The sequence below is a fragment of the Chiloscyllium plagiosum genome, unplaced genomic scaffold (genome assembly GCF_037043375.1).
Source record: "Chiloscyllium plagiosum isolate Xiang-an unplaced genomic scaffold, Cpla_swu_hap1 HiC_scaffold_25, whole genome shotgun sequence".
Classification (NCBI taxonomy): Eukaryota; Metazoa; Chordata; class Chondrichthyes; order Orectolobiformes; family Hemiscylliidae; genus Chiloscyllium; species Chiloscyllium plagiosum.
In genome coordinates, this window is record NW_028270163.1 from 58115247 (window position 1) to 58132733 (window position 17487).

The window sequence follows — 17487 nt, forward strand, 5'->3', positions numbered from 1 at the left end:
AAATTTATGAAATAATTAGTTTTCATAGCAAATCATTCTGATTTGCTGAGGTCCATTATGTATATCTTTATAATTGAATCTCCTGTAACATAATTAACTGTCTGTTTCCCTTTGCGTAAATTGTTTCTCGTGCTCTCTCTCTCTGTTTTGCTCCATTCAGAATGGTTTCCTTTTGGTTATGTCCTTGTGTTATTCACTGATCAGACAACACAAATGGCACAGAATGATAGCAGGAGGCCATTCAGCCCATCAGACTGCGTGCTGCCTCTTCAACAAGAGCTCTCCCACGTGTTTTCCCAGGCCTCCCTGTAAAGGGTTCTCTCCCTCAGAAAGTGGTTGGGTCCATTTGGTTCAATATATTCAAGAGGGAACTGGACATGGCCCTTGTGATTGAAGGGATCCAGGGGTTTCAGGAGAAAGCGGGAATGGGATATTGAGATTGCACAATCCGCCATGGTTATATTGAATGGTGATGCAGACTTGAAGGGCCGAATGGCCTACTCCTGTATTCTATATCAAACACCACAGTTTAGAGATATTGGAGCAGACTGAACCAATCTCCGACAGTTCACTGACTCTCCAACTCAGCACATTCCAGTCTCCGCTGTCTAACTTGTAGGGAGTGCCCATCACCGCTCTGCACACACTCCCCCATCGGTATTGGTGCCTGGTTTGGCAGCAGGTCGATTGGGAAAGAAAAGCAGAAAGTGCTGGTGAATCTGGCAGCTTCTGCAGAGGGAGGGAGAAGCAGAGTTAACGGTCTGAGTCGTGTTCGGGACTGAGATCTCAAGACTGTCTCAGAGACTGACCGTTCACTTTGCCCGGAGCACAGACACCCCCTGTGAGGGTCAGTCTTGATGTGGATGTCCCTCTCCTTCAGAGCTGGCCACTTCACCACGAAGAGCCTTGTCAATAAACCTACCGACTGGGACATGGTATGTCACACCTCAATGGCAGGTGGGCTATTGCTGGTCTGGAGGGAGGGACACTACCACTGCACTGGGGAAGGTGATGTCCTCATGGTATTCAGTCGAGGCTGGTAATCCAGAGGTTAAATCCCACCAGAGCAGATGGAATTTGGAGTTAAGTGTCTAACGAAGACCATGAAGTGATTGTTGGAAAAACCCATCTGGGTCACTCATGTCCTTTTGGGAAGGAAAGTGCCATCCTTAACCAGTCTGGCCTACACGTGACTCCAGACCCACCTCCTGGGTAGCACTTAACTGCCCCCTGGAATGTCCCTACTGCAGCTCTCTGCTTCCTGGTGATTTTGCTGACAGTTCAGAAATATTTTTAATAACAAAATGAAGCATGGAGAGATATTTATATTTCCATCTGTTCCTGTCAGGATCTCCAGTTATCTGAGTTTGGGAATCACTCCCTGTTTATCATGGACATTTCCTGGGATCAGCTGACACTGTTCTCAACAATACTGTTCATTAGCTCATTGTGAGGGGAAACTCTGTCTCTGTCCCTATCTCTCTCTCTGTCTTTATCTCTTTCTCTCTCACACACACTCTGTCTCTGTCTCTCCCTTCCTCATTCTGTCTTGCCCCCTCTCTCTCTCTGTCTTTCACTTTCTCTCCATCTCTCTCTGTCTCTCTCTATCCCCATCTCTGTCTCTCTCTATCTCTCTGTCTCTGTCTCTGTCTCTCTCTTTGTCTTTCTCTCTATCTCTCTGCCTCTCTCTCTCTGTCTTTCTCTCTATCTCTCTCTCTGTCTCTTTCTCTCTATCTTTCTTTCTCTCTATCTGTCTGTCTCTCTCTTTGTCTCTCTTTCTCTCTGTGCGGTCTCTCTGACACTGACCAGCTCAGATGCAGCTGTGTGGCCATGATATTGGGCAAAGGGAAAGAGAGTTTACACCGAGGGGGTTTTTGGGAGAAATTAAATACGGTCACTTTCTGTAGGAAGCAAAACATCTGACAGTCCCGAGAGAGATTTGCAAAGCACCATGAGTATTGAGCTGACCTTTCTCCAAGGTGAAGGAGTTGGTATCACTGTCTCACTGTCTCACGGGGCCCATGGATACCCGTCACTATCCTCCCTCATGATCCCACAAGGGAGCAGGGAAGCTGTGAGGAGGTCGGGGAGGGCAGACTTGGGCAGTTTGCTTTTGGGCCCTCTCTCCAAAAGTCCTCCCCTTTCTTGTGCAGATAGTGACCACCCCCCACCCCTTTCCCCCCTCCCGTGAGGACCATCAGCCCATACCCCACCACCCCCCCGACCAGCCTGTTCAGACACCTTGACAGTACAACACATACCCCTCTACTCCCCTACTCACCACACACACACACACACACAGACACACACACACACAGACACTCACACACAGACACACACACACACACACAGACACTCACACACACACACAGACACTCACACACACATACACACACACACACAGACAGACACATACACACACACACAAACACACACACACAGACACACACACAGACAGACACATACACACACACACAAACACACATACAGACACACACACAGACACAGACACACACACACACACATACACCACACACACACACAGACACACACACACACAGACACACACACACACAGACACACACACACAGACACACACACACAAACACACATACAGACACACACACAGACACAGACACACACACACACCACACACACACACAGACACACACACACACACACAGACACACACACACAGACACACACACATACACACACAAACACACATACAGACACACACACAGACACAGACACACACACACACACCACACACACACACACACAGACACAGACACACATACACACACACACACACAGACACACACACACACACACACAAACACACACACAGACACACACACACACACACACAGACACACACACACACAGACACACACACACACAGACAGACACACACACAGACACACACACACACACAGTTTCATTTACTTCTCCGGCTGGTGCTGTGTCATGAATTGTGAATTGTGGGGTGGGGGTTGGGGGGGTTGGGGGGCAAGTGAAATCAAAATGGAGTTGGAGGGATTATAGAGCTCTGTCTCCCCTGCAGAGCCCACCTCTCTCTAAAGGAGAACATTGATGGACACCATGTACTTGCTCTCCAAAGATACCCAGGGTCAGTCATAACATAGAACGTAGAACATAGAAAAGTACAGCACAGAACAGGCCCTTCGGCCCACGATGTTGTGCCGAGGTTTAATCCTAATGTAAAATATAGTACCTTAACCTACCCACCCCTCAACTCATTGCTCTCCATGTGCATGTCCAGCAGTCGCTTAAATGTCCCCAATGACTCTGCTTCCACCACCACAGTTGACAACGCATTCCATGCATTCACAACTCTCTGCGTAAAGAACCTACCTCTGACGTCCCCTCTATACCTTCCTCCTAATATCTTCAAACTGTGACTCCTCATACCAGTCAATCCTGCCCTGGGGAAAAGTCTCTGGCTATTGACTCTATCTATTCCACTCATTACCTTGTATACCTCAATCAGGTCTCTTCTCTTCCTCCTTCTCTCCAGAGAGAAAAGTCTGAGCTTAGTCAACCTTTCTTCATAAGGCAAGCCCTCCAGTCCAGGCAGCATCCTGGTAAACCTTCTTTGCACCCTCTCCAAAGTCTCTATATCTTTCCTATAGTAGGCGACCAGAACTGGACACAATATTCCAAGTGTGGTCTCACCAGGGACTTGTAGAGCTGTGGCAAAACCTTGCGGCTCTTAAACTAGATCCCCCGTTAATAAAAGCCAAAACACTATATGCTTTCTTAACAACCCTATCCACTTGGGTGGCAACTTTGAGGGATCTATGTACTTGCACACCCAGATCCCTCTGTTCCTCCACACTGCCAAGAATCCTGTCTTTAATCCTATATTCAGCATTCGAGTTCGACCTTCCAAAATGCATCACTTCACGTTTATCCCGGTTGAACTCCATCTGCCATTTCTCAGCCCAGCTCTGCATCCTGTCAATGTCGCGCTGCAGCCTGCAATAGCCATCGATACTATCAACGGCACCTCCAACCTTTGTTTCATCTGCAAATTTACTAACCCACCCCTCAACCTCCTCATCCAAGTCATTTATAAAAACTACAAAGAGCAGAGGCCCAAGAACAGATCCCTACGGGACCCCACTCAACACTGACCTCCAGGCAGAATACTTTCCATCTACAACCACTCTCTGCCTTCTGTCAGACAGCCAATTCTGAATCCAGACAGCCAAATCTCCCTGTATCCCATACTTCCTGACTTTATGAATGAGTCTACCATGGGGAACCCTATCAAGTGCCTCGCTGATGTCCATAAACACCATGTCCACTGCTCGACCTTCATCGACCTGTCTCGTCACCTCCTCAAAGAAATCAATAAGATTTGTGAGGCATGACCTGCCCCTCACAAAGCCATGCTGACTGCCTTTAATCATACTATGCTTTTCCAAATAGTTATAGATCCTATCCCTCAGGATTCTTTCTAAAATCTTGCTGACCACAGACATAAGACTGACTGGTCTGTAATCGCCAGGGATTTCCCTATTCGCCTTCTTCAAAAGAGGAACAACATTCACCTCCCTCCAGTCCTCCGGTACGACTATGCGAGAGGAGCAGGCAGTGGGCAGAGACACCCCCCTGCACAGACCCCGCTCCCTGGACCTGGTTGTAGCCAGCCTGGCTAGGCCCAGGAGCAGACTCACGAGGAGACACTCTTAGCTGCCCTCCCCCCATCCACTCCGGGTGCTCACAGATCAGGGAGAGCCCAGCCCTGACAGAGAGATCCCACTGAGCACACGCTGCTCTGTCACTGATTACCCGAACACAGTCCCATGGCAATCCACGGGATCTTGCTGTGTGTGAATGGGCAGCTGAGTTTCCCACATCTCAGTAAGGACCACACTCAGATAAACACCTCATTGACTGGAACACCTCAGGGAATCCTGACATTCTCTGAGTGGCACAATGAAAATGCAAGGCATTTCTTTAATGGAGTAACTTTGTTAAACAATTTACAAGATTAAGACTGGATTATATAACCAGTGACGTTATCAGGAATTATTAAGCAGCAGTAAAACCACATGCAAGCAGATGGGAGTGAGTCATTCCCCTCTCCCCACTGTGTGCTGTATATGAAGGAAGAAGAGAAAGATTGTATTTATATATCATCAAACTTCTCTTCAAACAGAGCCCTGGTTTTATATCAGTCAAGACAGCAAAAAAGCTTGGTTATGTGTCAATTAGCTTTGAATTAGCTTTATTGTTTCAAGGATCACATGGGTACAGTGAAAGATTTACAAGTTGCCATTTATGGCGCCATCTTTGGTACAAGGCCCCTCAGTACAGCTTCTTAAGTAGAGTCATAGAGATGTACAGCATGGAAACAGGCCCTTCGGTCCCACCTGTCCATGCCGACCAGATATCCCAACCCAATCTAGTCCCACCTGCCAGCACCCTGCCCATATCCCTCCAAACCCTTCCTATTCATATACCCATCCAAATGCCTCTTAACTGTTGCACTTGTACCAGCCTCCACCACATCCTCTGGCAGCTCATTTCATACATGTACCACCCTCTGCGTGAAAAAGTTGCCCCTTAGGTCTCTTTTATATCTTGCCCCTCTCACCATAAACCTGTGCCCTCTAGTTCTAGACTCCCCGACCCCAGGGAAAAGTCTTTGTCTATTTACCCTATCCATGCCCCTCATGATTTTGTAAACCTCTATAAGGTCACCCCTCAGCCTCCGACGCTCCAGGGAAAACAGCCCCAGCCTGTTCAGCCTCTCCCTGTAGCTCACATCCTCCAACCCTGGCAACATCCTTGTAAATCTTTTCTGAACCCTTTCAAGTTTCACAACAAGTAATAAATAAAAAGTCTAGCGTAAGAATAAAAAGGAAACATCAAATGAAAATAAAAACACATATTTTACAGTCCTTCCACCCCAGCCCGTAACGAGACCACAAAGGCACCATGTCTCCTCATGCTGGTCTCTTGTCTCATCCGGGAGACAATTCCAAGGGTAACACACTCCCTCAGTCCCACGCTGGGGGAGATCTACTGTGACCAGGGGCCCTACTGCCTGTTCAATTCTTCATTTGTAGAACTATACAGTGCAGAAGAGGCTCTTCAGCCCATCGAGACTATCCTGCCAAGAATACACTACAGGTCACTGTGCTGTTCCCCTGTGACCTCACGTTATAGAAAGTCATGCTGTAGGGGATCACTCATAGACGATCGCTTCACTCATTCAGTAGAAAGTTTGCGTTATCCAAACAACGTTCACAATTTGTCAATCATGCTATAACCAATTCGCATTGACGAAACGCGCGTTATCCCAGAATGCCCGGAACTCCTAGACTCGTCCCACTTTCCCGCAATGGGCCCACAGCCTTGTTTGTGATATTTCAGGTGATCATCCAAGTATTTTTTAAAGGGTGTGTGGTTTCCTGCATCAATTACTCTCTCAGGTAACACATTCCACCCGCTGGGGAAGAAAGCTTTTTCTAAAATCCCCTCCTGTCCTTCACTTTAAAATGGTGCCCCTTATTATTGACCTTCGAACTGAGGGGAACAGTTGCTTCCTATCCCCCTGTCCATGCCCTCCATGATCTAAGACATGGCCTATTAGGTCACCCTCAGCCCTCTCTGCTCCTAAGGAAACAGCCTGAGCTTATCCAGCCTCTCCTCATCGCAGAGCTACTCCATCCCAGCAAATCTCCTCTGCAACCCCCCCCCATCCCCCTCCCCATTTGTTTGTGACAGCAATGTGTGACTCAGGGGGCGGAATTTACCACCAGCCGCCGTCAGTGAGGAAGGGGAGGCAGAGTGAGCAGTATCCGACAGGACTGAATCATCTTCCTTTACCTGCCGTGTGGTAATGATTCTGGGGAAGGACATAAATCAGCAACTCGCACATTTCACTGGGTGTGCTCTCATTACTTCAGTAACTGCTGCACTTTCCAGAATCACTCATTTCCATTTGATCTTCCAGTCTCCCTCAGTCTGGAGCCAGAGCAGAACCCTGTGGTCTCGCAGAAGTCAATGGTGAAGCTTTAATCTGTCATTTAAGATGCTTACATTCAAGGTCCAGCAGACCATATCGCCAGTGCTTGCCCACTCTCAGCTCTGGGTCAAGGGGATGGTTTCAACTGATGCTTTTACCTCAGCTACAGTCTCAGAGTAAACAACCCCTTCTCATTGTTCCCTGGCAACCCCAGAGTCAGAAACCCGCATCTGACCCTTTCAATATAAACGGGGTGCGGAGGGAGACAGGTCTGGAACAGGGATGAACATTCTAGAACTGCCTGGTCTCCTGTCATTCCTCACATGGCTTCACAGACAGAGATTGAGGGAAACTGGTTCATCAAGGGAAGATGAGATGGACAAGACGAGGTTCGAATTAACTGGGACAAAGGTCTCCTGCTTTTTTTGGCCAATTTGTATGCCTCTTCCAACGACGCAATACTCACCCTAACTTCCCTCATGAACCATGGTGTTACCATGTTTCCTGGGTTATTTTCACACCAGTCTGGGATGAATAACCTTTGCAGTTTGTCAATTCATTCTTGAAATGTTTGCCATTGCTTATCTTCCATCATCCTTTTAAATAACGATCCCCAGTTACATTGTGCCACATACCATTGTCATTTCCCTTATTTCAATTCAGGATCCCTAGTCTCAGAAACAACTTTGTCACTCTCCATTTTAATGAAGAATTCTATCCTTTTATAGTCACTCTCCCCTCAGAGACCATGCATAGTAAAGTAGGAACAGGCTATTCAGCCCTTCCAGCCTATCCTATGCAAGAACAACTTGGCTGTCAATTGTCCTTTTCTTGTTGCACAATACCCAGTCAAGGATAAGATTAGAGCGGTGCTGGAAAAGCACAGCACATCAGGCAGCATCCGAGGAGCCGGAAAGTTGACCTTGCTGGCAAAAACCCTTCATTAGGAATCGTTTTGCCCAAAACTTCGACTTTTCCTGCTCCTCGAATGCTGCCTGACCTGCTGTGCTTTTCCAGCACCACTCTGATCATGGCTCTAATCTCCAGTATCTGCAAGTACCCATTTCTGCCCAGTCAAGGATGACCTTTTCAGAAAACAAAACCAGGAACTATGGATGCTGAAGATCTGAAGCAAAAAGAAAATAAATTGCTGGAAAAACTCAGCAGGTCTAGCAGCATCTATGGAGAGAAAGCAGAGTTAATGTTTCCAGCCCAGTGACCATTCATCACAATGTTCTGAAGAAGGGTCCCTGGACTCAGATGGTTAACTCTGTTTCTCTCTCACAGACACTGCCAGGCCTGACAAGTTTCTCCATAATTTCAGCTTCTGTGGCCTTTTCCCCAGTTGGTTCCTCAATGTATTTTTTTTAGGTTAGATTAGATTCCCTAGAGTGTGGAAACAGGCCCTTCAGCCCAACAAGTCCACACTGACCCTCCGAAGAGTATCCCTCCCAGACCCATTCCCCTCTGACTAATGCAACTAACACTACGGGCAATTTAGCGTGGCCAATTCACCCTGACCTGCACATCTTTGGACTGTGGGAGGAAACCGGAGCACCCAGAGGAAACCCACGCAGACACGGGGAGAACGTGCAAACTCCACACAGTCAGTTGCCTGAGGCTGGAATCAAACCCAGGTCCTTGGTGCTGCGAGGCAGCAACGCTAACCATTGAGTCACTGTGTATTGAACCATAAAGCTATCCTGCATATACTGCAAGAATGTCCTCTCCCCTCCCCTCTGGAATTCAGCTCCTTTGTCCATGTTTGAACCAAGGCTGTAATGAGGTCAGGAGCTGAGTGACCCTGGGGGAACGCAAACTGGGTGTTACTGAGCAGGTTATTGCTGAGCAGGTGCTGCTTGATAGCTCTGTTGATGACTCCTTCCATCACTTTACTGATGATGGAGAGTAGACTGGTAGGCCAGGAAGTGGATTTATCTTGCTTTTTATGTACAGGACATACCTGGGTGGTTTTCCACATTGTCGAGTAGATGCCAACGTTGAGGCTGTATTGGATTAGCTTGGCTAGGGCAGCGGCAAGGCTTCAGTACTATTGCCTGAATGTTGTCAGGGCCCACAGCCTTTGTGATGTGCAGTTGACAAAGCATGAAGATTGTGACAGGGTGAATATGGCGAGACTGTTTCTGGGGTGGGGATCAGTGAGCAGAGGGATTACAGAGCATTAGCAGAAGAATGAAAGGTGACAAATGGAGTTGTTCTCATTGTCTGCCTCAATGGGCAGAAGCAGTGTCAGTAATAACCTCCGAAAGAGAGTTGGATAAATACCGAGAGGGAAGATTCACAGAGCTGTGGGGAATGAGATGGCACGTGGGACACTCTTTCAAAGAGTAAGCATAGGTACAATGGGGAGAATGGCCTCTTTCTGTGCAGCATCAATCCATTAAGGGAATGGGGAGGGGGATTGGAGGCCTGTGACCAGTGGTGTTCCACAGGGATCAGTTCTGGGTCCACTTTTGTTTGTCATTTATATAAATGATTTGGATGAGAATATAGAAGATAAGGGATAGTAAGTTTGTGGATAGTAAGATTGATGGCATCATAGACAGTGAAGAAGGATATCTAAGATTATAAAGAGATCTTGATCAAATGGTGCAATGGGCTAAAAAATGGCAGCTGGAGTTCCATTTGGATAAATATACGATATTGTATTTTGGTAAAACAAACAGGGGCAAACCTTATACAATTGATGGTAGGGCATTGGGTAGTGTTGTAGAACAGAGACACCTTGGGTTCACGTACATAATGTTTTGAAGTTTGTATCACAGGTAGACAGGGTGGTTAAAAAGACATTCTGCGCGCTTGCCTCCATTGTTCAGACATTTGAGTGTAGGAGTTGGGACGACATGCTGAGGTTGTACAGGACATTGGTAAGGCCTCTTCTGGAATACTGTGTCCAGGTCTGGTTGGTCAATTATAACAAGGATATTATTATGCTGGAGAGGGCTCAGAAGAGATTTATCAGTACATACTGTGCCGTAAGGTTTGAGTTATAAAGAAAGGCTGAATAGGTTGGAACCTTTTTCGCTGGAGGGTAGGAGGTTGACAAGTGACCTTACAGAAGTTTATAAAATAATGAGGGGTATAGATAGAGTTAATGGTGGGTGTCTTTTCCCTAGGGTGGGGGATTTCAAGACTAGGGGGCACATTGTTAAGGTGAGAGGAGAGAGATTTAAAAAAGACAAGGGGGCAAACCTTTTACACAGAGGGTGGTCCGCGTGTGGAATGAACTTGCTGAGGAAGTGGTGGATGTGGGTACAGTTACAATGTTCAAAAGACATTTGGATAAGGACATGAATGTGAAAGGCTTGGAGGGATAGGGGCTAGGAGCAGGTCAGTGGAACTCGTTTAGTTTGGGATTATGTTCAACATGGACTGGTTGGACCGAAGGGTCTGTTTCCGTGCTGTATGCCTCTATGACAGTATCTGATTATGAGAATACGGGATTCAGTAAACGCTGACCTTGAGTCAATGAACCAAACTGCTTGTTTCTGTGGATGCTGTGAGGGAGGGGGGATTTTCTCTGGTCCTGGTGGGGAAAGTGAGCGTCTCATCGTGGAGCTGATTGACTGGATGTCAGTCAATGGGGTATCCATGAGTGAAGATAGTGGTCTGGGGGTACAGGAGCAATGGCCATATCTTTGGGCCTGAAATTCGATGTTCTACTCCCACTTGCCTTTGAGATGTGCCATTAAAATGCCCGAGAAACTTGATTTGAAAAAGACTTGCCCCAGCAGTAGAAGTTGGTGTGCCTTGTGGCTAGCTATAAGGATAAAGAACATTGCCATTTATAAAAACACTCACCTGGGATAAAGCTTCCTTGAACCACTTCTTTATATGCCCACCATCCTTCACTGACTGTGTGAGAGTTGTGCTGAGCTGAAAGATTAAGCAAAGTCAAACCAGATTAGTCAAGAGAAGTTAATAATCACAGATCTACAAACCAAAATAAAGAGAGTAAGTGCTGGAGACTCCCAGCAGGTCAAGCAGTGACTGGTGAGAGACACACAGAGAGGAATGTTCAACAACTCCAAACATTAACTGGTATTCTCTCTCCTCAGATCCTGCCAGATGTACTGAGCATTTTAAACCATGTGAATACCACAGACAGGACTGTGTAAAGTTCAGAGCTACAACAGATAGCATTGCAAATTCTTTGTGGTTCAGTTTAATCCCATGGATAAAACTCTGAAATGGTCACTCCTCATGGATTGGGAGTTGCCCTACATTATTTTTTTTTTAATTTCAAAAATATACTTTATTCATAAAATTATTTTGAGATCTATACAATTGGTCATGTCATTCTTATGCACTCCTCTACATACAGAGATCGGAATTAATGATTCACATATACAAGTCTGTAAAGCTGATCCCTCTGCTGAAGCAGTCCCTGCTCGGAGTCTGTTGCATCTCAGTCTTTGTTTCTCTCAGGGTGACTACGATCTCTCTGACTGTGGGTTCAGGAAATTCTCTATTTACATTCTGATTGGTCAGTCTCAATGAGGTTGTGTGTTGAAAATCAAGCCCTGCTATTCTCGGAGTCATTACAAAATTCAACATTTTGAAAGGTACATTGAATTTCGCAATTCCCCAAAGACCCAGGTCATAGAGAACACAGACTTGGGTTCTGAACAGGAATGGTTATTTATGACAAATCTCCAGACAAACAATTATGAACCATTGGATGATAACTGTACAGGCTAAAACACTAACCAATGTATAACCACTAACGCCCACCTTCCCCCTACACACACACACACACACACACACACACACACATGAAACAGGGATGGAGGGAGAGACTGGGTCTTTCAGTGGGTCTTGAGCTGAGATGATTTGTGTGCTGGCTCGGATGCTGCTGCTCGATCTGCCTTCTCAAATCTGCCTTCACTTTTTCAGAGCAGGCACCGGCTGGCCAGGTGACACTTACAAAATTTCTGATAAAGTTAAAAAATCACACACCACCAGATCCTAGTCCAACAGCTTTATTAGGAAAAACCAGCTTTCAAAGCCCTGCTCCTTCATCAGGTAGCTATGGAGCAGGATCATAAGACACAGAATTTATTGCAAGAGATCTCAGTGTCATGCAACTGAAACAATATATTGAACAAACCTCGATTGTCTATTATCTTTTAGAATGATGTGGAGGCATGGTGTTGGACTGGGGTGGACAAAGTTAAAAATCACACAACACCACGTAATAAACCTGTTGGACTATAATCTGGTGTCGTGTGATTTTTAAAAAATCTTTTAGAATGGTTTGCAGATTTCAATTCATTAATATGTAAATCCAAGTCACCTTGGTCACCTTCTCGAGATAATTTGAGGTTGTATAAAAAAAAGTGACGTCTCAGCTCAGACAATGCATTAAAGGTGTGAGCTGAGTGTCTGTATGTATTATGAGTTTTGAGAAGATTTTGCATGTTGGTTTGCTCGCTGAGCTGGAAGGTTCATTTCCAGATGTTTCATCACCATACGAGGTAACATCTTCAGTGGTCCTCCAGGCGAAATACTGCTGATAATTTCTGCTTTCTGTTTATGTGTTTGGGTTTCTTTGGGTTGGTGATGTCATTTACTGTGGTGACATCATTTCCTGTAGTGATGTCTTTGATGTAGTGGAGAGAGGCTAGGGTTTCTGGACGTGTTTGTCTGCTTGTTTGGGTTTGTTGCTGAGAAATCAGCGGGCTGTGTTCATTGGGTACCCATTCTTTTTGAATACCCGGTATAGGTGATTTTCCTCTGCTCTGCGTAGTTCCTCTGTGCTACTGTGTATGTTGGCTCGTTGAAATAATGTTCTAATGCAGCTTCGTTTGTGGGTGTTGGGATGATTGCTTCTATAGTTCAATATTTGGTCTGTATATTCAACGAGCCAACCCCAAACAAGCAGACAAACACGTCCAGAAACCCTAGCCACTCTCCACTACATCAAAGATATCTCAGAAATGACTGCCAGAGTACTCAGACCCCTTGGCATCATGGTAGCCCACAAACCCACCAACACACTAAAACAGCAGCTCATGAACTTGAAAAATCATATACAGGCAACAAGCAAAACTAATGTCATTTACAAAATACCATGCAAGGACTGTAACAAATACTACATTGGACAAACAGGCAGAAAACGAGCCACCAGGATACATGAACATCAACGAGCCACAAAACGACAGGACCCACTCTCACTAGTATCCTTACATACAGATGAGGAAGGACACCACTTTGACTGGGACAACACACCCATCCTAGGACAAGCCAAACAGAGACATGCACAAGAATTCCTAGAAGCATGGCATTCCAACCGGAACTCTATCAACAAACACATTGAGTTAGACCACATCTACCACCCCCGAAAAAAAAGGAAATTACATCACCACAGGAAATGATGTCACCACAGTAAATAATACCACCAACCCAAAGAAACCCAATTACATAAATAGAAAGCAAGAATTATCAGCAGTGCTTTGGCTGGAGGACCACTGAAGATGTTACCTAGTACGGTGATGAAACATCTGGAAATGAACCTTCCAGCTCAGCGAGCAAACCTATATCCAAATGTCTGTATGTATCCTAATCTTGAGCCAGACTAGTTCTATTTGTGAAGAAGGAATGTATAAAATGTCACATGAATTGCCTGCCTGACTGCCTGTGTGCTTTTGCAATAAATTCTGTGTCCTTTGATCCTGCTCCACCTGATGGCTGTCCAGTGCCTGGATGGGAAACGAGGTGTTGTTTCTCCAGTATGCGTGGAGCTTCACTGGAGCACTGCAGCATCTGAGGACGGAAATGTCAGCGTGGGAGCAGGTGGCTTTATCGAAATAGCGAGCAGCCGGGAGCTCAGGGTTCATCGTACACACAGAGTACAAATGTCCCATAGAATGGTCTCCCAGTCTGTGTTTGCTCTCAGACTTGGAAAGGGGCAACATTGTGAGCAGCAAATGCAGGAGATTCGATCGAAGGAAGGACAAGGGAATCATGAGAAAGATAATAACCAATTACATAGGAGCTGTGGGGGGGGCTGTGTAAGAGATGACTGGGGATGAATGGATGTACACTTAATGTTTTGTTGTCCAAACCATGAGGTGTCATATATCTGGGGATGCAATCGAGTTTTGAAATGGGATTTAATCTCTTTCAAAGGTGGAGGCTGTAACAGACTGTAACTTTTGGACCATGTTCTGAAAATGAGAAAAATGGACAGTGTTTTTCAGAGGCGAGAATACAGAAGGATTTGTTTGCAGATCCCTTTTTGACACCCAAATCTGAAGGTCATGGGTCACGGCTGACACCCCCTCCACCTCCCACCCAGGGTCAGTGCAGAGGGAATGCTACGCTGCTGCCTGGGGAGCTCAGGACAGCATCTTGGGTTGGTTCTTATCACAGCACAACATGTGGGAGCTTTCTGTGTATAAACTTGGCACCTTGTTTACTGTGTTACCATAGTAACAACAATTCAAAAAGATCCCATTGGCTGTAAAAAACTTTCGGATACCCTGAGGCTGTGAAGACCATTATATAAACATCAAACGCACAATGGGGCGGCACGGTGGCTCAGTGGTTAGCACTGCTGCCCTCACAGCGTCAGCGTCCCAGGTTCAATCCCAGCCTCGGGTAACTGTCTGTGTGGAGTTTGCACATTCTCCCCGTGTCTGTGTGGGTTTCCTCCGGGTGCTCCGGTTTCCTCCCACAGTCCAAAGATGTGCAGGTCAGGTGAATTGGCCATGCTAAATTACCCGTAGTGTTAGGTGCATTAGTCAGAGGGAAATGGGTCTGGGTGGGTTACTCTTCGGAGGGTCAGTGTGGACTGGTTGGGCCGAAGGGCCTGTTTCCACACTGTAGGGAATCTAATAAAACTGACTTCACTATCCAGCAGGATATCTCAATGTGAGTCACGTGGTGACATTGTCTATCCGTAATCCCTGGTCTTTCTCTGCCTCCCACTCCACGTCCCTTTGTACTCAGGACCATCACAGCTTCCCCTTGCTCTTTCCATCTGCTAAAAGTTCCTTGTCCATCCCAATCATCTTCCTTGGACCCTGTGTACAAGTGTCATTCCTGTCACATCATGTTCTGAGTAAGATTGTAAAACACAAGTTTAAAGGTTAAATATGGAACGTTAAAATTCTCTCCCAGCTCTGAGTATGCAAAACCTTCATCCTGAATTATTGATGTTGGCAGAGGACCAGGGACAGGTTTTAAACAACTGTATATTCACTTTTTCATTGACGTTGATGAGATTCTAGTCTGACATGTAATATCGAGGACCGAGGCAACACTTCTTTATAAACACCCACTGCTGTTCACTCACAATGTGCCCTCACAACCTGCTGTACCTGGGGAGGTAGTTCCTATAACCTTAGAATGAGACCTGTGCCCTGTCATACTGAGGAATTCAATTGTCTCTTATCCCAGCTCCTGGTATGTACAGATATTACAATCATAGGCGCTGGTGTGTCTGGGCTACACCAGTGTCCTGCAGCACAGTCCCTCAGCATTTCATTGTGCAGGAGAACTCAGTAAGGTGATGACTGACATCTTTATACCATCACTTCATATGCCATCTTACAGCAATGAGTTTTTCCCTTAAAGTATATCACATCCTCATAGTGATGCAAAAGACAACACAGAGCAATCCCTGTAGCTGTTTACAACAAGCCAAACAGTATCCATATCCATCCGACCCACACGTGTAAAACTCACAATACACAGTCTGAATTCTGGAGTTGGTCAGCTTTTGCTGGTTAATCCTGAGTGTATGAAAAATTGCAATGACAACCAATTTCGGATTGTCAGTTAGGGCTTGCAGTGTGACACAGCTGTGTCTACTCGCATGGACCCATGCTGTATGCAGACAGACCAAACACATACGCACACTGCATCTGTTTCAACTCAACAAAACAGGTGCGAGCCATTCACTGCCTCATTTCTCAGGGAAATGCTATGACCAATCAGAATCAGCATGATTCATTTAAAATTAAAACAAAGACTGGCAGTTTACTGTCAATCATCATCAACAGATGCATTCTCCATGGTCCACCTGCCAAACAATCAGCACACCCCTCTCATGTAGTGTAAATGTTGAGTTTCCCATTGAATTGGTATTCTCAATTAGATTCGAGTCTGTAACTCCCTCCCGGGTATCTGTTATTCTATTATAAACCACCCCGAACCCCTCGATTAGATTCCAGTCTGTAACTCCCTCCCGGGTATCTGTTATTCTGTATATATACCCCCAAACCCCTCGATTAGATTCCAGTCTGTAACTCCCTTCCGGATATCTGTTATTCTATTATAAATCACCCCGAACCCCTCGATTAGATTCCAGTCTGTAACTCCCTCCCATGTATCTGTTATTCTGTATATATACCCCCCAAACCCCTCGATTAGATTCCAGTCTGTAACTCCCTCCCCGGGGTATCTGTTATTCTATTATAAACCACTCCGAACCCCTCAATTAGATTCCAGTCTGTAACTCCCTCCCATGTATCTGTTATTCTGTATATATACCCCCCAAACCCCTCGATTAGATTCCAGTCTGTAACTCCCTCCCGGATATCTGTTATTCTATTATAAACCACCCCGAACCCCTCGATTAGATTCCAGTCTGTAACTCCCTCCCGGGTATCTGTTATTCTGTATATAAACCACCCCGAACCCCTCGATTAGATTCCAGTCTGTAACTCCCTCCTGGGTATCTGTTATTCTGTATATAAACCACCCTGAACCCCTCGATTAGATTCCAGTCTAATACTCGTTCTCATGTTTAGTTGAACTCTGCATTAGATTGTAATCTAGTGTTCTCTGGAAGATTCTGTGTAATGCAGGCTTGAATCATTGCTATTGGTGATCTGTGTACAGCCAGGATCCCATTAGATATGATTCAGGGAATCATCAAGTTGTTCACTGAACAAAGCCTTGTCCACTCGACACATTCACCGTACAGTTGTCATGTTATATTGTTAGTTCCAGAAAACCTTATTAACGTAACAATTTGCTGGCCACGCTGATGGGATAACAACCCTGACAGATTGCTCTCCAGCAAACTGCTGTAGTGTAGGACACACTGCTTAGCTGCCTCTGAGTGGCTCGTTTTATAAAATCCTCTCAGTTTCTGTACAGAGAGCTGAATAATAAGTTAGATCCACAAAGTGAACAAACTGTTTCCTCTTTATGAGAGAATGTGTTCTTATATTCTTCCTCTTTCAGCTTTTTCTTTGTAGCATCTTTGTAACATCCTTTGTGCATTAGTCATGGGAAATGTAGAGTAATAGGGTAGAAGGATGGGTCTGGGTGGGATATTCTTCAGAGGGTCGGTGTGGGCTTGTTGGGCCGAATGGCCTGTTTCCACAGTGTAGGGATTCTATGGTTCTATCCATGCACCCACCTGAGTGCCATGAACAAGGGGTTTGGTAGAAGGAGAGAGAGTTTGCATTCAGAAAGAACCTGGCACATCCCCAAGCACGTTGGAC

The 17487-nt window shown here is 45.8% G+C and overlaps 1 protein-coding gene across 2 annotated transcripts in view; it reads right to left on the bottom strand.

The window, feature by feature from the left end:
- Positions 1-17487, bottom strand: part of ca10a (carbonic anhydrase 10 (inactive)a) — a 723416-nt gene that overhangs the window by 656415 nt on the left and 49514 nt on the right. For both annotated transcript variants that reach the window (XM_088000831.1, XM_088000832.1), the window contains exon 2: positions 10829-10903. In XM_088000831.1, the coding sequence (XP_087856957.1) occupies positions 10829-10903 (75 nt within the window). The remainder of the gene's footprint in view (positions 1-10828; positions 10904-17487) is intronic.